Source organism: Urocampus carinirostris, chromosome 8, assembly GCF_059441175.1.
Source record: "Urocampus carinirostris isolate Australia breed hairy pipefish chromosome 8, RoL_Ucar_1.0, whole genome shotgun sequence".
Lineage (NCBI taxonomy): Eukaryota > Metazoa > Chordata > Actinopteri > Syngnathiformes > Syngnathidae > Urocampus > Urocampus carinirostris.
The window spans coordinates 19,292,258-19,308,644 of NC_142356.1; the positions used below are offsets into that span (position 1 = coordinate 19,292,258).

Below are 16,387 nucleotides of genomic sequence, written 5' to 3' on the forward strand. Positions count from 1 at the left end.
TTTATTAATTTTGGTTTGTTGGTTTTTTTGTACCACTAAGGAGCACGAAACAGAACACACTGTCGCTTTTACCATTCATTCCATTTCCACCCCATGGGTTATCATTTATTCGACTCTAGCCAAATAGAAAGGTTTATACGAGTTTTTTTTTTTTATTACACGTAATGATTTTCACGCATTTCTTAAAAAAGGGATTTTAATACGGCAGGCTTGAATTTCATATCAGGAAAGAAAGGGAAAGGTTTCGCCCTGAGGAAACCGGGATTGTTAAAAGCCTTTTGTCTTAGCAAGTTCTGTTGAAAGATTTATGACCAAGAGGGAATTTCTCAGCCAAATGTTTTGTGTGCAGTGTGTGGCGCAATACTGAAAAGCACTAAGTAGTTTCAGGTACGAGTTACTTCATTTAAAATGTATCTCAGTCCCCCGCCCCCACCCTTACAAATTACCGTACATACTCTCATAGAAAGCCAACCCGCTGAAAATGCTTTAAAATAGCCACATAATTAAAAAGAAATACAACAAATGTTTACACCAATCTGTAAAAGCAGCAAACACTTCATATTTCTTGGCTTGTGCAATCTTGAGTTTTGCAAACAAACACTCAGCCAAGACACTCCATATCCATTTTGTCTATGGGCTTCAAACCACTCAACAATTTCCTTCTACATTTATGTCTACTGTCAAAGACGTTTTCTTTTTTTCTCCAGGCATTGTGTATTGCAAAACTAATTTTACAAATAACAAGACCAAATTTCAGCACTTCTCTACTGTAAATTCTGTGCCTACGTTGACTCCATAGTTTAAGTTGGTTTGTTGTTCCAGTACATGGGTTTAAAACTAACAAAATCACTGTAAGAATGAACAAGTCAAAGTCCAGGGCCTCAATCCTGTAAACCATTTGTGGAAAGATCTGAAAAATGCTGAGCAAAAACGATCACGGTCAAACCTTAAGGAACTTTAGCTGGTTTGTAAAGAAGAATAGGCTAATATTTCTGTTTCAAGATGTGAAAGATTTATGGAGACATTCCAAAAAACACTTGTGACTGTGATTGCAGCAAAAAGGTTGTACAAAAATTAAGTCAAAGAGGGCCAACTTTTTTGCAACGTCTACTTCTTAATTTTTTATTTGTTGGGACAATATAAAATGTTGAATGCATTTGGTTTCTTTTCACGATTGTGTCTCAAATGTTGTTGTTTGTGAGAGAATATTTTGAGTTTTTACCTGTAAGTTTAAAGCCTGAAATAGGACAACATGTCAAAACATTTTGGGGGGAGCAATATTCTTGCAAGCCACTGTAAACTGACCCCCCTGATTTGAGTAATGGAATAATAGTTGTAAACTTTGCTTAAATATTAATATGAAGAGAAATATAGCGCTTGAGATGGCACCACCACAACTGTACTCAGTTGTACTTTTTAGGTAGATAAAAGCATGCCCACCCCTCCAGCAGTGTTCTCGTTTGCCCGCGTCCCTGCGTCCTAGACGCATCATTTTTGCTGGGGATGCATAGTGTCAAATCAACGTGCGTCCCCGGGACGCAACTTTTTTGACACAAAATTGTCATTATTAACCGATTACTTTTTTTTTTTTTGACAAAGATTTATCGCACTCCAAACTTTTCGTCAGGTAGATCCGCCATTGTTGTTTTGGTCTCGCGGTTCGAGTTTTCGTCTTCACGCCGATCTCGGCAAACGAGATCTCGTTGCTTCGAGATTACGTCATTGTTGTGGTAGTTGTCGTCGAGTGAAAGATAAGTATGTCTCAGAAAAAACAGTTAGTATTAGGTGCAAATCAACACAAAATTGGTAATTTCTTCAATGTCAGTAATAAGTCGAAACATAATGCAGAAAGTGATAACAACAGCGATAATTCCGGCACGAAAAAACGGTAGAGAAATTCTTCAGAAGATCGCGGAGGCAAGGAAAACACGTGTGTTGAAGCAAACGATTTGACAAAAGAAAATAAAAGAATACTCCTAGCAAGAAAATGACTTTTCTGCCAAAATAGACTAAATTATATTCCTGGTTACGCTATGAGGAGAATGATAATGGAGGCTACATGTTCTGTGATGCGTGCACCCAGCGTGACAAAAAAACTGGATTGCATAAATCATTTCGCAATACGAACTTTCAGAAAAGCACATTGGATCGGCACAACGACAATGAAAACCACAAATTAGCTATGGAAATTCCGTTGCTGCAGGAAGAAAGAGAGCAAGTATGAACGGATACGACATCAAAAAGAAGACTTGCCAATGCTTTCACTGCTAAAAATAGTTAAGTGGATGGCAGTATTTTCAGTATTTTGTATAATGGACACTATTTTTTTTTATTTTTAAGTGATAACTGCTTTGTATTACCAATTAACTGTGATGATTAAAACTGAATGAAAATATAGATTTATATTATATATTTGTTGCCGATTTACAATTTCAACCTCAATTGAACTAAATTTTGGGGACCCATAGATATCTGTTGGGACTCATAGATTTTTTGAGCATGCGAGTCCCCGGGACCCATCACTTTTCACAGGTAAAATGAACACTGCCCTCCAGGAATATTGTGTGTGGATCATGGATTGTATATGACCATTTGATTGACACAGAGTTATTCAACAGTTGGAGGAAATCACTTCTCAGTATTTGCATTAAATGCAGTAATGCTTCACGTAGAAACGAGTTACAAAATGATATTAACACGTATTAACACGTAGTTGAAGTAATTGCGTTCCATGTTCCTTTGTAACGCTGGTTGCATACCAACTAAAATCTATAAAAAGCCGCGCTTGTTTTTCCTTGACCCGACGCAAAACAGCTTCAGTAAGGGCCACATGTCCGGCAGCATCAACGTTCCTTACAGCACAACGTTCGGCTGCGATGACGAAGTGCTACAATGTCCAACCGCGGGGGCCCTCCAGAATTACCGGGGTCGGGTTGTCGTCGTCATCGGTCACGCCATGAAAAGCGCTTCTACGGTAAGGAAGTATTTAGAAAAAACAACCTAATACCATGAATTCCTGACTACAGAGCGCACATGATTGAAAACCGTATCAGAACATTTAAGGTAGAAACTCAACTTTGGTTTTGTACAAGAAGCATCGGATAAATGGCCTTAAAAATGAGCTTATTTACTTCAATGTCTTACATAAAAAAATCAGCAGGGTAATGTCTAGAACAGAAAAGTAACATTGTGCAATGATTAAGACACTTGTTTGCGGACTATGTCCACAGCTGTCAATCTTGTTACATTTCTCATATCAGACTTGAAATTCTCAAAGCACATCGAACAAAAAGCTAAACACCATGGAATACATGCAAAAGCTAGTTTTTGGTGCAAATTCTTCGTCGATCGTTAAAAAATAAATTCCTTTGTCAATGAACATGACAGTGCTATCTAAACGACAACTCCTTGTTTCATTGTGTACAGACAGGACGGTCAAATTGGTTAGTCATGTTTTTAATGTAACAGTTACTCTGGTGGAAGGCTTTAATGCTAAAGATGGTTGACATAAGTTTAGATGACACTTGTAAATAACATCTGGATTATGGATTGCAAGAGACTCGGTTTACTCCTTTGTTTTTACAAATTATTGACAGACAATGCCATTGCAGTACAGAAATCAAAAGAAAGGATAGAATATCAAAAGAAAAGGAAAAACTATGAACGTGAACAAAAGACAATTAGCACGACTAAACTTGGAGTGTTGTCGGGATGTGCGCTAGTGAGTCAGTGGTGTTGAGAAACTTACTAAAGCAATTAAGAGAAATTAATTAATTACGGCAGCAGTCATTCTTAATTAAATTTGCATTAACATATACACGGGAGTGAGAGAAAAACTCAAAACATAACAATTTACTGACTAAAATTCAGAAGCCCTTTACACACTGCTGTGCCATGCACCTGATATTAAGCCCTCCCATCCCTTACACATGTAACGAGGTGATGGACAGGATACCAGGTATTGCTACTACTACATAAAAAAACGAATTTTATATATATATATATATATACTATTTATAAAAACTCTTGGAATCTTTGTAACAATAATTGTTCACTGCTCTCTGCGCTTTGAACAGACCTCTGAGACTATCAGAGTGCAGGTGCATTTATACAGAGACTTGAATTCCATTTATCATCGTTATTCATTTAGATCAGGGGTCGGCAACCTATGACACTGGTTAACCCGATGGGTTCCACGCAAAAGGGGGGTTAACCAGTGGCACGCGAGCGCACGGCAGAATAATTATAATTATATTTTAAGAATGCGCACTTTTACCCGAAATTTAGACATTTTCAGTTGCTCGCCGTGTTTACGATCGCGTCCCTCCTCTTCTTCGTGTGTGAGTGCGTGTCTGCGCCGCGCCTCGCAGAAGAGGAGAGATCCGTGTTTTAACCGAGCCAACGAAACACACACGCGCGAGAAATGAAACATCTCGTTCTTTCCAGCCAGTGTGGACAGATGACTGGGGCTTTGTGGTAAAAATGACTGTGGTGTTTTGTGCATTATGCCCCGAGAGCGTTGTACCTCACACAGCAAGTGTTAAACGTCATTACGAGACGAAACATGAACATGAATTCAAGGATGAGTCCGACAAGGCAGAGACATTAAAGCGCCTTTGTCACTCCTAAAAACACAAGTATTGCTCACTGCCTAGCAAAGCACAGAAAACCATTTACTGATGGCGAATATTTTAAAGAAGCGTGTGTGTGCATGTGTGCGTGCGCGTGCCTTCTGCTTTGCTGCTGTTATTTCAAGTTTTGATATTTTCTGCAACAAGATATCATTGATGAATGGTATGTTGGCTGTCCATAGTACTTGTTTTTGATTGTAGTTCATTGGTAATGAAGAATGGTTGATTCTGGTTCATTCTTGTGGCAAAAAGTGAAAGTTATGGATGGCTACAGGGCTTTCCACTTGTTATTCACATTCATTTTTTAGTTGATTGATGAAAAAGAATAGTGAAAAATAAATTGGTCAGTTATACAGGTGTTTTAGTGTGCCGCAAGACCTTGTCTAGTGTGCCGCTGCAATTTGCTCAATTTTATCTTTCTAAAAAATCAGGCCATTATTCAGTAGTTTTGCAATCTTCAGACGAGGAACTGTAAAAGTCATCCATATCAGTAGGTGGCAGTAGATTTTTATATACTTTTTATGTACTAATTATCTGCTCTTGAGGTAGCACTGTACATTTAATAACTTAATGTGTTTAAAAAACTGGTTTAAGATTGCACAGTAATAAATAGAATAAATAGAAAGAAGAATAAAGACATAAAGAACATCATTCTTTTTTATTTTAAGTACCGTAAATTCCGGACTATAGAGCGCACCTGATTATAAGCCGCACCCACCACATTTTAAGAGGATAACCGCTTTTGTACTTACACAAGCCGCACCTGTTTATAAGCCGCATGCGCCCACATTAAAACATGTAACACAATCACAAAGGTAACCCAAACCCGCCTTTAAGTCCCGCGATTGTAACTGAATATAAAGTACACAGTCCAAAAACCACAGCCGGCAAAATGAAAGGAAAATTATACCGGTACTTAACGTTTGATGCAGACCTGCAGAGTCCGGGTCCTGTTGAAAGTAGTCCAAGGAAAAAAAGTCTAGATTTCCAAAGGTAAGGGTGGGAAAAATATACATCCACTATTGTCCGCTGCGTCCAAAAACACGTCTCACCTTTACTCCACTTCCCGTCAGCCCCCGTTGTTTTCGCCCCTTCTTTTTGATTCGCCCATGGAAAACATATTAGAATAAGTCTCTAAAATAAATACATTACAAAAATATACAGTTGCAAATACATATTATACATGGTTACACATATTTACAAAGAAAGACGGTACACAGAGAGAGTTTTCAAAGCTTTAATAATAATAATATAACTTTCATCCCAAACCGTGACTGTGACAGGTAGCAACACGCTACTAGCAACACGCTCGCAAAACAGTAAACGGGTCTGTTAAAAAAATATACCGTACTTGTAAAAATAACGGTAAACCATCCTCATCTTCCTCCTTATAACTTATCCCATCAAAGTCGTCTTCCTCAGTATCGGAAAGAAACTTTGTCATATAGAAGTCGTCCCACGCTCCCTTATTCCAAAACACGCTCGCAAAGTAAAGTTTACGTGCAATAGCTCTGTTTCCTTCTTTATCGGATTGCTCGATTGCTTTTAGCTTGAAGGCTGCGTCATGTGCCTTTTTTTTGCAATTTGCATGATGTGGGTAAGTTTACGCTAATTTAATTTGTGCACAAGCTAAGATGTTGCAGTCTTCCTCGGCGCATATATTCCAGCGGTCTAAATCTTACCTTGTGTACTCGAGCGCCGCTGGCGGCCGTTAGAAAAAATTTACCTAAACTGGCGGCATCACTGAATAAGCCGCAGGGTTGAACATTTGGGAAAAAAGTAGCGGCTTATAGTCTGGAATTTACGGTATTATTTTCTTTTTTATGTACTAATTATCTGCTTATGAGGTAGTACAGTGAAATGTTTGACATAACTTCATTTTCAGACATTTTCGACTGACGGCGGGCCTCGGAACTTTTTTTATAAATAAAAGTGTACCTTGGTTCAAAAAGGGTTGAAAAACACTGAGTTATACGATTAAAATGTATATTCGTGTTGTATATTTGGACTGGTGTAAAATGACAGCTCTGTTAATATTAAAAAAATGTTTTGCGAGTCATTAATCTTTGTGTGGCACACTGATTTACAAGGAAATTTGAAAGTGGCACTTCACACCGAAAAGGTTGCTCACCCCTGATTTGGATCAACATTGAATCATTCAGTGATCCTCACTGAACTTCTGGAGTTTGCTGCACTGAAAGTAAAGGGGCTGAATGATTTTGCACATCCACTTTTTCGTTTTTTATTTGTTAAAAAAGACGTTTGAAGTCTGAAATGTGGTAAAAGGTCACAAAGTTCAAGGGTACCTTAATAGTTTCGCAAGCCACTGTAAATATACCTTCAAGTCAGTGCAGTTATAATATATACATGTTTTCGCATTGCTGCAATGTAAATAAAGCACACAACATCGCAGCTACCCTACATAAGTTCCTACATGTTCCCTCTTTGTGTTTCCTCCTAGTTTGCTGCACACCTTGTCAAAGTCAAATTCCCGCGGGTCTGCATCCTTGATGGAGGGATCAACAAGCTGAAACCCACAGGACTCCTGACTGTCCCGTCACCTCAGATCTGAGACCAGCACTTGACTTTGTACATATTCCTAATCTGCTTTTTTTCACTTATGTCTTAAATAAAAGAATGGATGTACCAGTGTTTTGCGTAGAATTTTGTGAGACCCTGGTGGGTTCTTGCTTGCTCGGAAGACATTTTTTTACATCAGGGGTCGGGAACCTTTTTGACTCAAAGAGCCATAAAAGCAAAAAATATTAATTTTATTTTGGGAAAGAGCCACACCATATATTATGAGACAAATTTACTAAATTGCTAAACCCGCGCCCCAGACAAAAGCTCAGTCTTCAGCACATTTATTTTTGATGATTTGATAAAAAATTATGAAAAGAGAATAATGCCAGAGCCCCTGTCCCAAAATCAACAAACATACCACTTTAAACTTGTCTCTTTCTTGCAATTACTCAAGATCGGTTAAACTCCTTTTGACCCTTTTTTCATACATATTGGTTTCAAAACCAGATGCAAGCAGTTATTGTGTAAAAACGTCACAACATTCTGCAAATAGGGAGCCTGATGATCTCACTTTTGGCGCAGATGGCGTAGGGCGAGAGATGGGAGGGAGTGCTTGCGCTTTTTGCATGGCTCCACCCATCCCTCCCACTCACCCAATCAAATGACTAAGTTCTGTTCCGGTGTTTTGGCGTATTTACAGTTCTGTGGATTCATCATAAGGTATCTGAACACTGAACACAGATTGTATAGTGAACTTTTATATAAAGGATTCTTTAGCGTTGTACAGCCAAAACAAGTTTCCCCCCCCTTTTTTTTGTGTGACACCTTGACTGTAAATTGTAGTGAAAAAGGTGCCCTATATATACTGCGAAGTAATACCATGTTATTTAGCTTTGGTTTGGCTTTGCGTGAACCTGAATAGGATAGATGGTTCAAGTTTTGAACAAGATGGAGAAATTTTGCATGCAATCAAATTTGTCTCTGAGCCACAGATACTCATAGAAAGAGCCATATATGGCTCGCGAGCCATAGGTTCCCGACCCCTGTTTTACATTTTCGATTCAAATGCATTGATCTGGTGCATTTTAGAGTAAAATGTAGAAGATAGATCGATGATGAGTGTGTTCCCTTGTAAACTATTGAATCATAAATAAACTAGTTATGAAAGGCATTGACACAGCAAATAAGTCACAGCCCACAAAGCATGATAAATAAGACGGGAGTTTTGTTCGTCATTTAATGAGACTAAGAATATTTAGTGTCGTTCTGATGTCATTGTTGTACTATTTATAGGAAAGAAACCAAATCACTGATATGTGTTTTATATTGAAATAAATGTAGTACTCTGCAAATATCTGGGATCTGTAAAATTACAGTACTTTATTAAATATCACTACTGCTGCTTTTATGATTTCTGCTATGAAAGAATGCCGGTTCTTCTTTGATGGTTTACAGGAGGTTATTGTAAATCAAAACTTATGAGTTATAGTTAGGGCGCGTGTTCGCCGAAGAATTTTCCTGCATTGAGCGAATTTTAAAATTGTTTGCAATGACTAGATGGTTGTATGGGCAGAACGCTCGATGCTAAAGCTTTTTTTAGGTTGCTGAGAATACAAACATTTTCAACTTCGGGAAAAGACAACGCCGGTCAATGGCACATTTAACCTAGCCGTCTAATCACAGTGCAGGCTGGGCGGGACATTTACCGCACCAACCAGTGAGCGTGCGCGCTTTAGTACAGGGAAATGTCCAGATATTTTTTTCACATCCCCCCCAAATTTTTTTTCGTATCTACCGTTTTACTTAGGTCGAATGGTCGTAAGTAGGGGAGCGTCTGTATATAAAAAGATGTTGCCAAAAAATACAAACAGGAAACATTGAGTTAAAACAAAATGAAGACTACAGTCACATGATAAAAAGACAAGTTACAAACGATTGCTGTGTTTTTGTCACTTGAATGATTGAATGAAGTTAATGGAACAAGTAAACGTCGAAAGAATTTAGAAACGGGATTATTTAATAAGGACTTTTATCTTCCTCCCTCAGAGTACCATGTCGTAACGTGTTGCGCTGTCTCGCTATTGTCGCAATCCAGGAAGAAGGCGAAATGAAGAACAAAGGACGCAACAACGCTTCTGCTTCCCATTCGTAAAATATGTCAAAGTAACAATTGCTGACGAGACGCGCTGTACTCAATTTGAAGCTCAGCTAACAAAAAAAAAATAGATGCTGAAGGTTAAATAGTGAGATTAGTATGTGTCTAAAAGTCTGTCAATAGCGACCTTATTGACAGGGTTTTGCCATAGCTTCGTTCCGTAGTAGACCAAAAAATTAAAGTCCTAGCTTCCTCGCCCATGCTCATCTTGATTTGAACCATCCACATGCACGCATGACAAAATACAAAACGGCTTTCAAAATAAACCAATTGCTTTGCTTGGTATAAACCATGCACCCCACCTTTAAGTCATGAGTTGTCCTTAAAAAGATGAAAGTAGAATATGTTTTGCTGGCTCAGCGACTTTATTTTTACTTTCTTAGGCCAGAACAAGTTTGGCCAGGATCACAATCTTTCACAAGCAATCAAGTAGGTCACTCTAGAGGTGAAGGACCATGCCGAAAATAGAAATGCCACCCAAAGATGGTTTGGCGTGTCAACACGGGTGAAGCTTTGATAACGCACAACCATTTTATCTATATGATAGTTCCTGTATTTTTGCATACTATTAAAATCAATGTTTTTATCGAATGATATGTTTTACAACTAGGAGGCGATAAATAATATACGCTGTAACAAAAAAAGATTAAAATCTCCTATTTCTGTGTGCGTGTGTGTTGCATCTCTGGAATTTTTTTTTTCTTACAGATTTTAGCGTGTTTTCTTGATGCTGCCATAAAAAAATGTAATTGACTGTGATGATAACTTTGGTAACAATGAAACAAAAATCCTTTTAAATCTTTTCTGATTATTTAATTTTTGACAAGAGCCTCAGACCGAGTACAAGTTCTTTAAACCACTCTATTCTATTTTGCTCCAGAATCTAATCCATCTATTTAATCTAAATCTAAACTTCTAAACTACTTTATAAATCGAGATTTATGTGTGTGTTTGTGTGTGACTTATAGGTTCCAAAACAGCAGAATGAATTTTCATGAAAATTCACAAGGTTTAACTTTAGGCCTCTACAAGTGCCTTTAGCTAGGTTTCATGTAAAGGCATCCCCGAAAAATACAAACATCGATAAACATCTACTTCCGTGTGGTCTGCTTTCATTGGGTCGTTTATGCCCTCTGGCTGAACAAACTGTGTACTGCAGCTCCTGACTACAAACCACTCCAATATTCTATCGGTCTGGCAACGCCGGGATATCTTGCTTGTATTGATTAATACAAATTATTGTTTGAAATTGTATTGAATTCCAGGTAAAATTATGTAGGATAAAAAACATAGTACGTATAACCACAACCGTAAACTGTAGATAGTGTAGTATCAACTACAAAAACACTTCTTCAAAATTAGTTTTAACAATGATACATTTTGGGAAAAGACCATTTAAAACCATCAATTTGGGATTTTAAGATCTTAGGTCATATTATGGCAGCACGGCGGCGCAGTGGTTAGCGCGTGTGCGGCACAGTTCTGAGGTCGTGGGAACCTCCTGCGTGGGTTCAAATCCAGCTCCCGGCCTTACTGTGCGGAGTTTGTATGTTCTCCCCGTGCTTGCGTGGGTTTCCTCCGGGCACTCCGGTTTCCTCCCACATTCCAAAGACATGCATTTTCAGGTGAATTGGCCGGTCCAAATTGTCCCTAGGTGTGAATGAGCGAGTTGTCTGTCTCTGTGTGCCCTGCGATTGGCTGGCAACCAGTTTGGGGTGTCCCCTGCCCACTGCCCGATGATTGCTGGGATGGGCTCCAGCACCCCCGCGACCCTACTGAGGATAAGCGGTGTAGCTAATGAGATGAGGTCATAATATGACATGTTTTCATACCAAACTCTACTCAGTGCTAAGCTGGTACATGTTGCCCTTTATTTGTGTTATCGCTGTTGCGTAACATACAGGTAATTGTTTTTTTTGGCAGCGAAGCCGCCACACAAGATTACACCTTTGTATTCTGGCTGCAGGGCTCAACAATCTGAGCAAACTGCTTACCCTCCTCTCTGATCAGATAGCAAGTACTGATCTAATTAGGAAGGTCTTGTTCTTTATTTCTTATTTTGGGCAACAATAAAACATGTATTTGAAGCATTCCAAGGTTAATGCTGTGCATGTTTCCACTATATTAGAAAATATGAAGAAAAAAAAGGAAAAAGAATGGATAGAAAGGGGAAAAAAGAAAACCAATGAGGAAAATGAAAGAAAAAAAGAGCAGTAAAGTGAGAATAAAATGTTATAAAAAGAAAAAAGAGAAAAAAAACAATTAATACAGGGGGGGAAAGGGTAAGATATAAAGAAAGGAAAAACATTTTTTTATTGTTTTCTTGGGGTACCCTTAGCAGCAAGATGGTGGCCAATCACGTCAGCTCCCTCTAAGTGAGGCTTATCTAATATAAAACAAACTTCCCGACCTACGATTATTTTTTAAAAAGGCATGTTTATGAATTTTTGATAATCAGTTTTTTTTTAAATCTCATCTCATTAGCCGCACCGCTTATCCTCAGTAGGGTCGCGGGGGAGCTGGAGCCCATCCCAGCTATCTTCGGGCAGTGGGCAGGGGACACCCTGAACTGGTTGCCAGCCAGTCGCAAGTCACCAAGAGACAACTCGGTAGCTCATTCACACATAGGGACAATTTGAACCAGCCCATTAACCTGACATGCATGTTTTTGGGAATTTGGGAGGAAACCGGAGTGCCCGGAAGAAACCGGAGATAGAATAAGAGCTTGCTCTGTCCACTCCACGCATCGGCCCGGTATTGCAGTACCTCCGGGAACGGTGCATTCGCACTGATCGCAGCATGGCTTTGAGGATAGGACCATGACTCGGCCTTTTGGCTGAGAGCAAGTGTCTCGGCTCCTTGGCTTTGTAGCGTATTATGAATTGACCGATGACGGATAATGGATAATTAATAAAGAAATTAGAACAATAAACCTTACACCCCCCCCCCGCCCAGAAGAAACCCACATAGGGAGAACATGCAAACTCCGCACAAGAGGTTCGATCTCATGACCTCAAAACTGTGCCGCACACGCGCTAACCACTGCTCTGCCGTCCTGCCCTACTGAGGATAAGCGGTGCAGATAATGGATGGATGGATGGATGGATGGATAGTTGTTCTTTTTTTTTTTTTTTTTTTTTTACAATATGTCGCGCTAAGAGGTAAGATCTTGAGCCCGGGCCTAAACCCGGGCCAAAATTAAGGTAAGGTTCGGGCTTAAAATCTCAATCTTTAACTAGGGCCGGGCTTCTCTCTCGCTGTTTTTTTTCCTCTCCTGTGGATAATCTGCACAGCCAACTTACTTTTACTCAATTTACTACTGCTTTTTACTTCTACTTGAGTAATATTTTTCGAAGAAACAGTACTTAACACACGTTGGCACAACAGTTTGCTGCCGAAATGCACACTTTGGTTATATATTCAGGTATCTCTATTATAAATAACATGCTAACCAAACGATAAATTAAACTCCAAATCACTACATCCAAAGAAATTATTTTCCTCAGTGCCACGGTATAAGAATCGCTGCTTCCTCTTTCAAGCTCTACATCCCTTACGTCCAACGGCATTTCAGCTTCTCGCCAAAACCTTACAAGCTTTACAAACTTTCTTTTTACCTTTCGGCCAAACATTTCACCGTTTGCATGTTGTGATCTGCGGGATATTATTTTATTTTCGGTGGCATTTAGTTCAATTTTTATTTTGCTGCACTTCGAAGTGCACATCCGAAGCTGCATACTTCAGCAGAAACTCCAATGAAACGTTTCGAGTTGACTTTGGGCTTGGTCCCTCAAATCAAGTTGATTGGGTGGATATATATACAGGGAGTGCAGAATTATTAGGCAAGTTGTATTTTTGAGGATTAATTTTATTATTGAACAACAACCATGTTCTTAATGAACCCAAAAGTCTCATTAATATCAAAGCTGAATATTTTGGAAGTTGGAGTGGGGCTTTTTTAGTTTTAGCTATTTTAGGAGGATATCTGTGTGTGCAGGTGACTATTACTGTGCATAATTATTAGGCAACTTAACAAAAAACAAATGTATACCCATTTCAATTATTTATTTTCATCAGGGAAACCAATATAACAGCTCAACATTCACAAATATACATTTCTGACATTCAAAAACAAAACAAAAACAAATCAGTGACCAATATAGCCACCTTTCTTTGCAAGGACACTCAAAAGCCTGCCATCCATGGATTCTGTCAGTGCTTTGATCTGTTCACGATCAACATTGCGTGCAGCAGCAACCACAGCCTCCCAGACACTGTTCAGAGAGGTGTACTGTTTTCCCTCCTTGTAAATCTCACATTTGATGAGGGACCACAGGTTCTCTATGGGGTTCAGATCAGGTGAACAAGGAGGCCATGTCATTAGTTTTTCTTCTTTTAGACCCTTTCTTGCCAGCCACGCTGTGGAGTACTTGGATGCGTGTGATGGAGCGTTGGCCTGCATGAAAATCATGTTTTTCTTGAAGGATGCGGACTTCTTCCTGTACCACTGCTTGAAGAAGGTGTCTTCCAGAAACTGGCAGTAGGACTGGGAGTTGAGCTTGAGTCCATCCTCAACCCGAAAAGGCCCCACAAGCTCATCTTTGATGATACCAGCCCATACCAGTACCCCACCTCCACCTTGCTGGCGTCTGAGGCGGACTGGAGCTCTCTGCCCTTTACCGATCCAGCCACGGGCCCATCCATCTGGCCCATCAAGACTCACTCTCATTTCATCAGTCCATAAAACCTTAGAAAAATCCGTCTTGAGATTTTTCTTGGCCCAGTCTTGACGTTTCAGCTTGTGTGTCTTGTTCAGTGGTGGTCGTTTTTCAGCCTTTCTTACCTTGGCCATGTCTCTGAGTATTGCACACCTTGTGCTTTTGGGCACCCCAGTGATGTTGCAGCTCTGAAATATGGCAAAACTGGTGGCAAGTGGCATCTTGGCAGCTGTACGCTTGACTTTTCTCAGTTCACTGGCAGTTATTTTGCGCCTTGGTTTTTCTACACGCTTCTTGCGACCCTGTTGACTATTTTGAATGTAACGCTTGATTGTTCGATGATCACGCTTCAGAAACTTGGCAATTTTAAGAGTGCTGCATCCCTCTGCAAGATATCTCACTATTTTTGACTTTTCAGAGCCTGTCAAGTCCCTCTTCTGACCCATTTTGCCAAAGGAAAGGAAGTTGCCTAATAATTATGCACACCTGTAATAGGGTGTTGATGTCATTAGACCACACCCCTTCTCATTACAGAGATGCACATCACCTTATATGCTTAATTGGTAGTAGGCTTTCGAGCCTATACAGCTTGGAGTAAGACAACATGCATAAAGAGGATGATGTGGTCAAAATACTCATTTGCCTAATAATTCTGCACTCCCTGTATGTATACATGTTTACTGACAGTTTTCTTATACCTAGACCCTCCTTTGCACATCTGTTCTCCTCTGCACTACCGTACTCCATTGTTATTGTTATTGTATAGCGACTTGTTTTACCTGACTGCCCATTTTGCACATCTGTTTAGCTGCTCCTCTTGCACTCTTGCACTACTGTATAATACTCATAGCTATAAAGTATTTAGTATATTATTAGTATTTCAATACTCCAACTGAATATAACATTTTTATTTATATCTGTACATTCAAGGAAACTGCGGGTCAGATGTATCGACATTTCGTTCTGTATACATGTGTACAAGAATGACATTAAAGTATATCTGAATCTGAATATATACCGTATTTTCCGCACTATAAGGCGCACCGGGTTATAGGGCGCACCCCGAAAAAATAGTTTTCGGTCCTATATTTGACATACATAAGGCGCATCGGATTATAAGGCGCTACAATGGGAACGTCGACAAAACAGTCAGATAGTTCAGTCAAACTTATTGCCCCCTTAACATTCCGAAAGCTTGCAAAGAAGCAAATACGTGTCGTAGACACGTGCGGACGCGGTGTCCGTACGATGTCACTCAAATGCATCGCTCCAAATATCATTCGGAAGGTTAAAGTCTTGGGATTCGAGAAATGCCAACCATTCCTTAGTTTCTATTTTCTTTTTCGCTCGCAACTTTACTGTGCATATGACAATAAACACTTGGAATTGAGTTTAATTTAAAAATAGACACTCCATTCCATCCATTATCTGCACCGCTTATCACAGAAACATCGAGTTCAGTCTGAAACAAGATACTGGAAAAATATATAGCCGGAGTAGCTCACCGAAGTCGTTGTGTTCAATAATAATGTGCAACCATGGTCCTCTTATATCCGTGAGTGTAGTAAATCCAGGAGAGTAAAATATTTACAAATACAGTACAGAATAGTAAAATACTGACCTAACATGCTATTCACATTCATCTTTTTCGGCCAATTGCAGGCTTTGTTTTGCCCCTTTAGCCTATACAAGCCTGTAAATTATAAAAAGGATCCGCCCCTTTTACCTCCGAATAACTTTAGCCAATAGTGATCGATTCAAATGATAATTGACACATTGGTTAGCCAATGAAACGCCGGTATATAAATCCCAGCATACTACTCGCGTTCGGGGGAAAATCTAGTCGGCGGCTGCTTGGATTAGTTGCAAGACTTTGCGACTTAATATTGATCCATAAATAAGGCGCACAGTATTATAAGGCGCATGGTCAGCTTTTGAAAAAAATAAAGGCTTTTAGGTGCGCCGTATAGTGCGGAAAATACGGTACATATATATGAAAGCAGGGTCCGGTCGGCCTGAATTTTTTAATCCCCATCTTACCTCTAGCTCTGACTAATACACTCTTTCCTTTAAATATTTGCTGAAATTTAATTTTCTAATTCATATGTTAACCTAATGTGAACAAAACCCTTCTGTCTTGGATCCACTTGTTACTTTTTGTTCAGGTCTGACATAATTGTGCAGTTGCTCAAAAAAGGAAAATACAGTTAAACCGACTTATACTTAAGAATGATGCACTGTACAGTAAGTGCCTTCAATGCAGAAGTCCCCTAATCTTGAGAAATAATCAGTTGCAACCTTGCAGCGGTCATTGCTGATACATGTCTGGAATGCATACGGAAGAGCTGTCATGGGTACCT

General features: G+C 39.4%; 1 protein-coding gene across 1 annotated transcript in view; it reads left to right on the forward strand.

Annotated features, from left to right (window-relative positions):
• tbck (TBC1 domain containing kinase) overlaps positions 1 to 7,277 on the forward strand; it is a 37,478-nt gene extending 30,201 nt beyond the window's left edge. The window contains exons 25-26 of the mRNA XM_088341866.1: positions 2,815 to 2,974; positions 7,093 to 7,277. Coding sequence (XP_088197992.1) covers positions 2,815 to 2,974; positions 7,093 to 7,203 — 271 coding nt within the window. The 3' untranslated portion in view covers positions 7,204 to 7,277. The remainder of the gene's footprint in view (positions 1 to 2,814; positions 2,975 to 7,092) is intronic.
• The last annotated feature ends 9,110 nt before the right edge of the window (positions 7,278 to 16,387 follow it).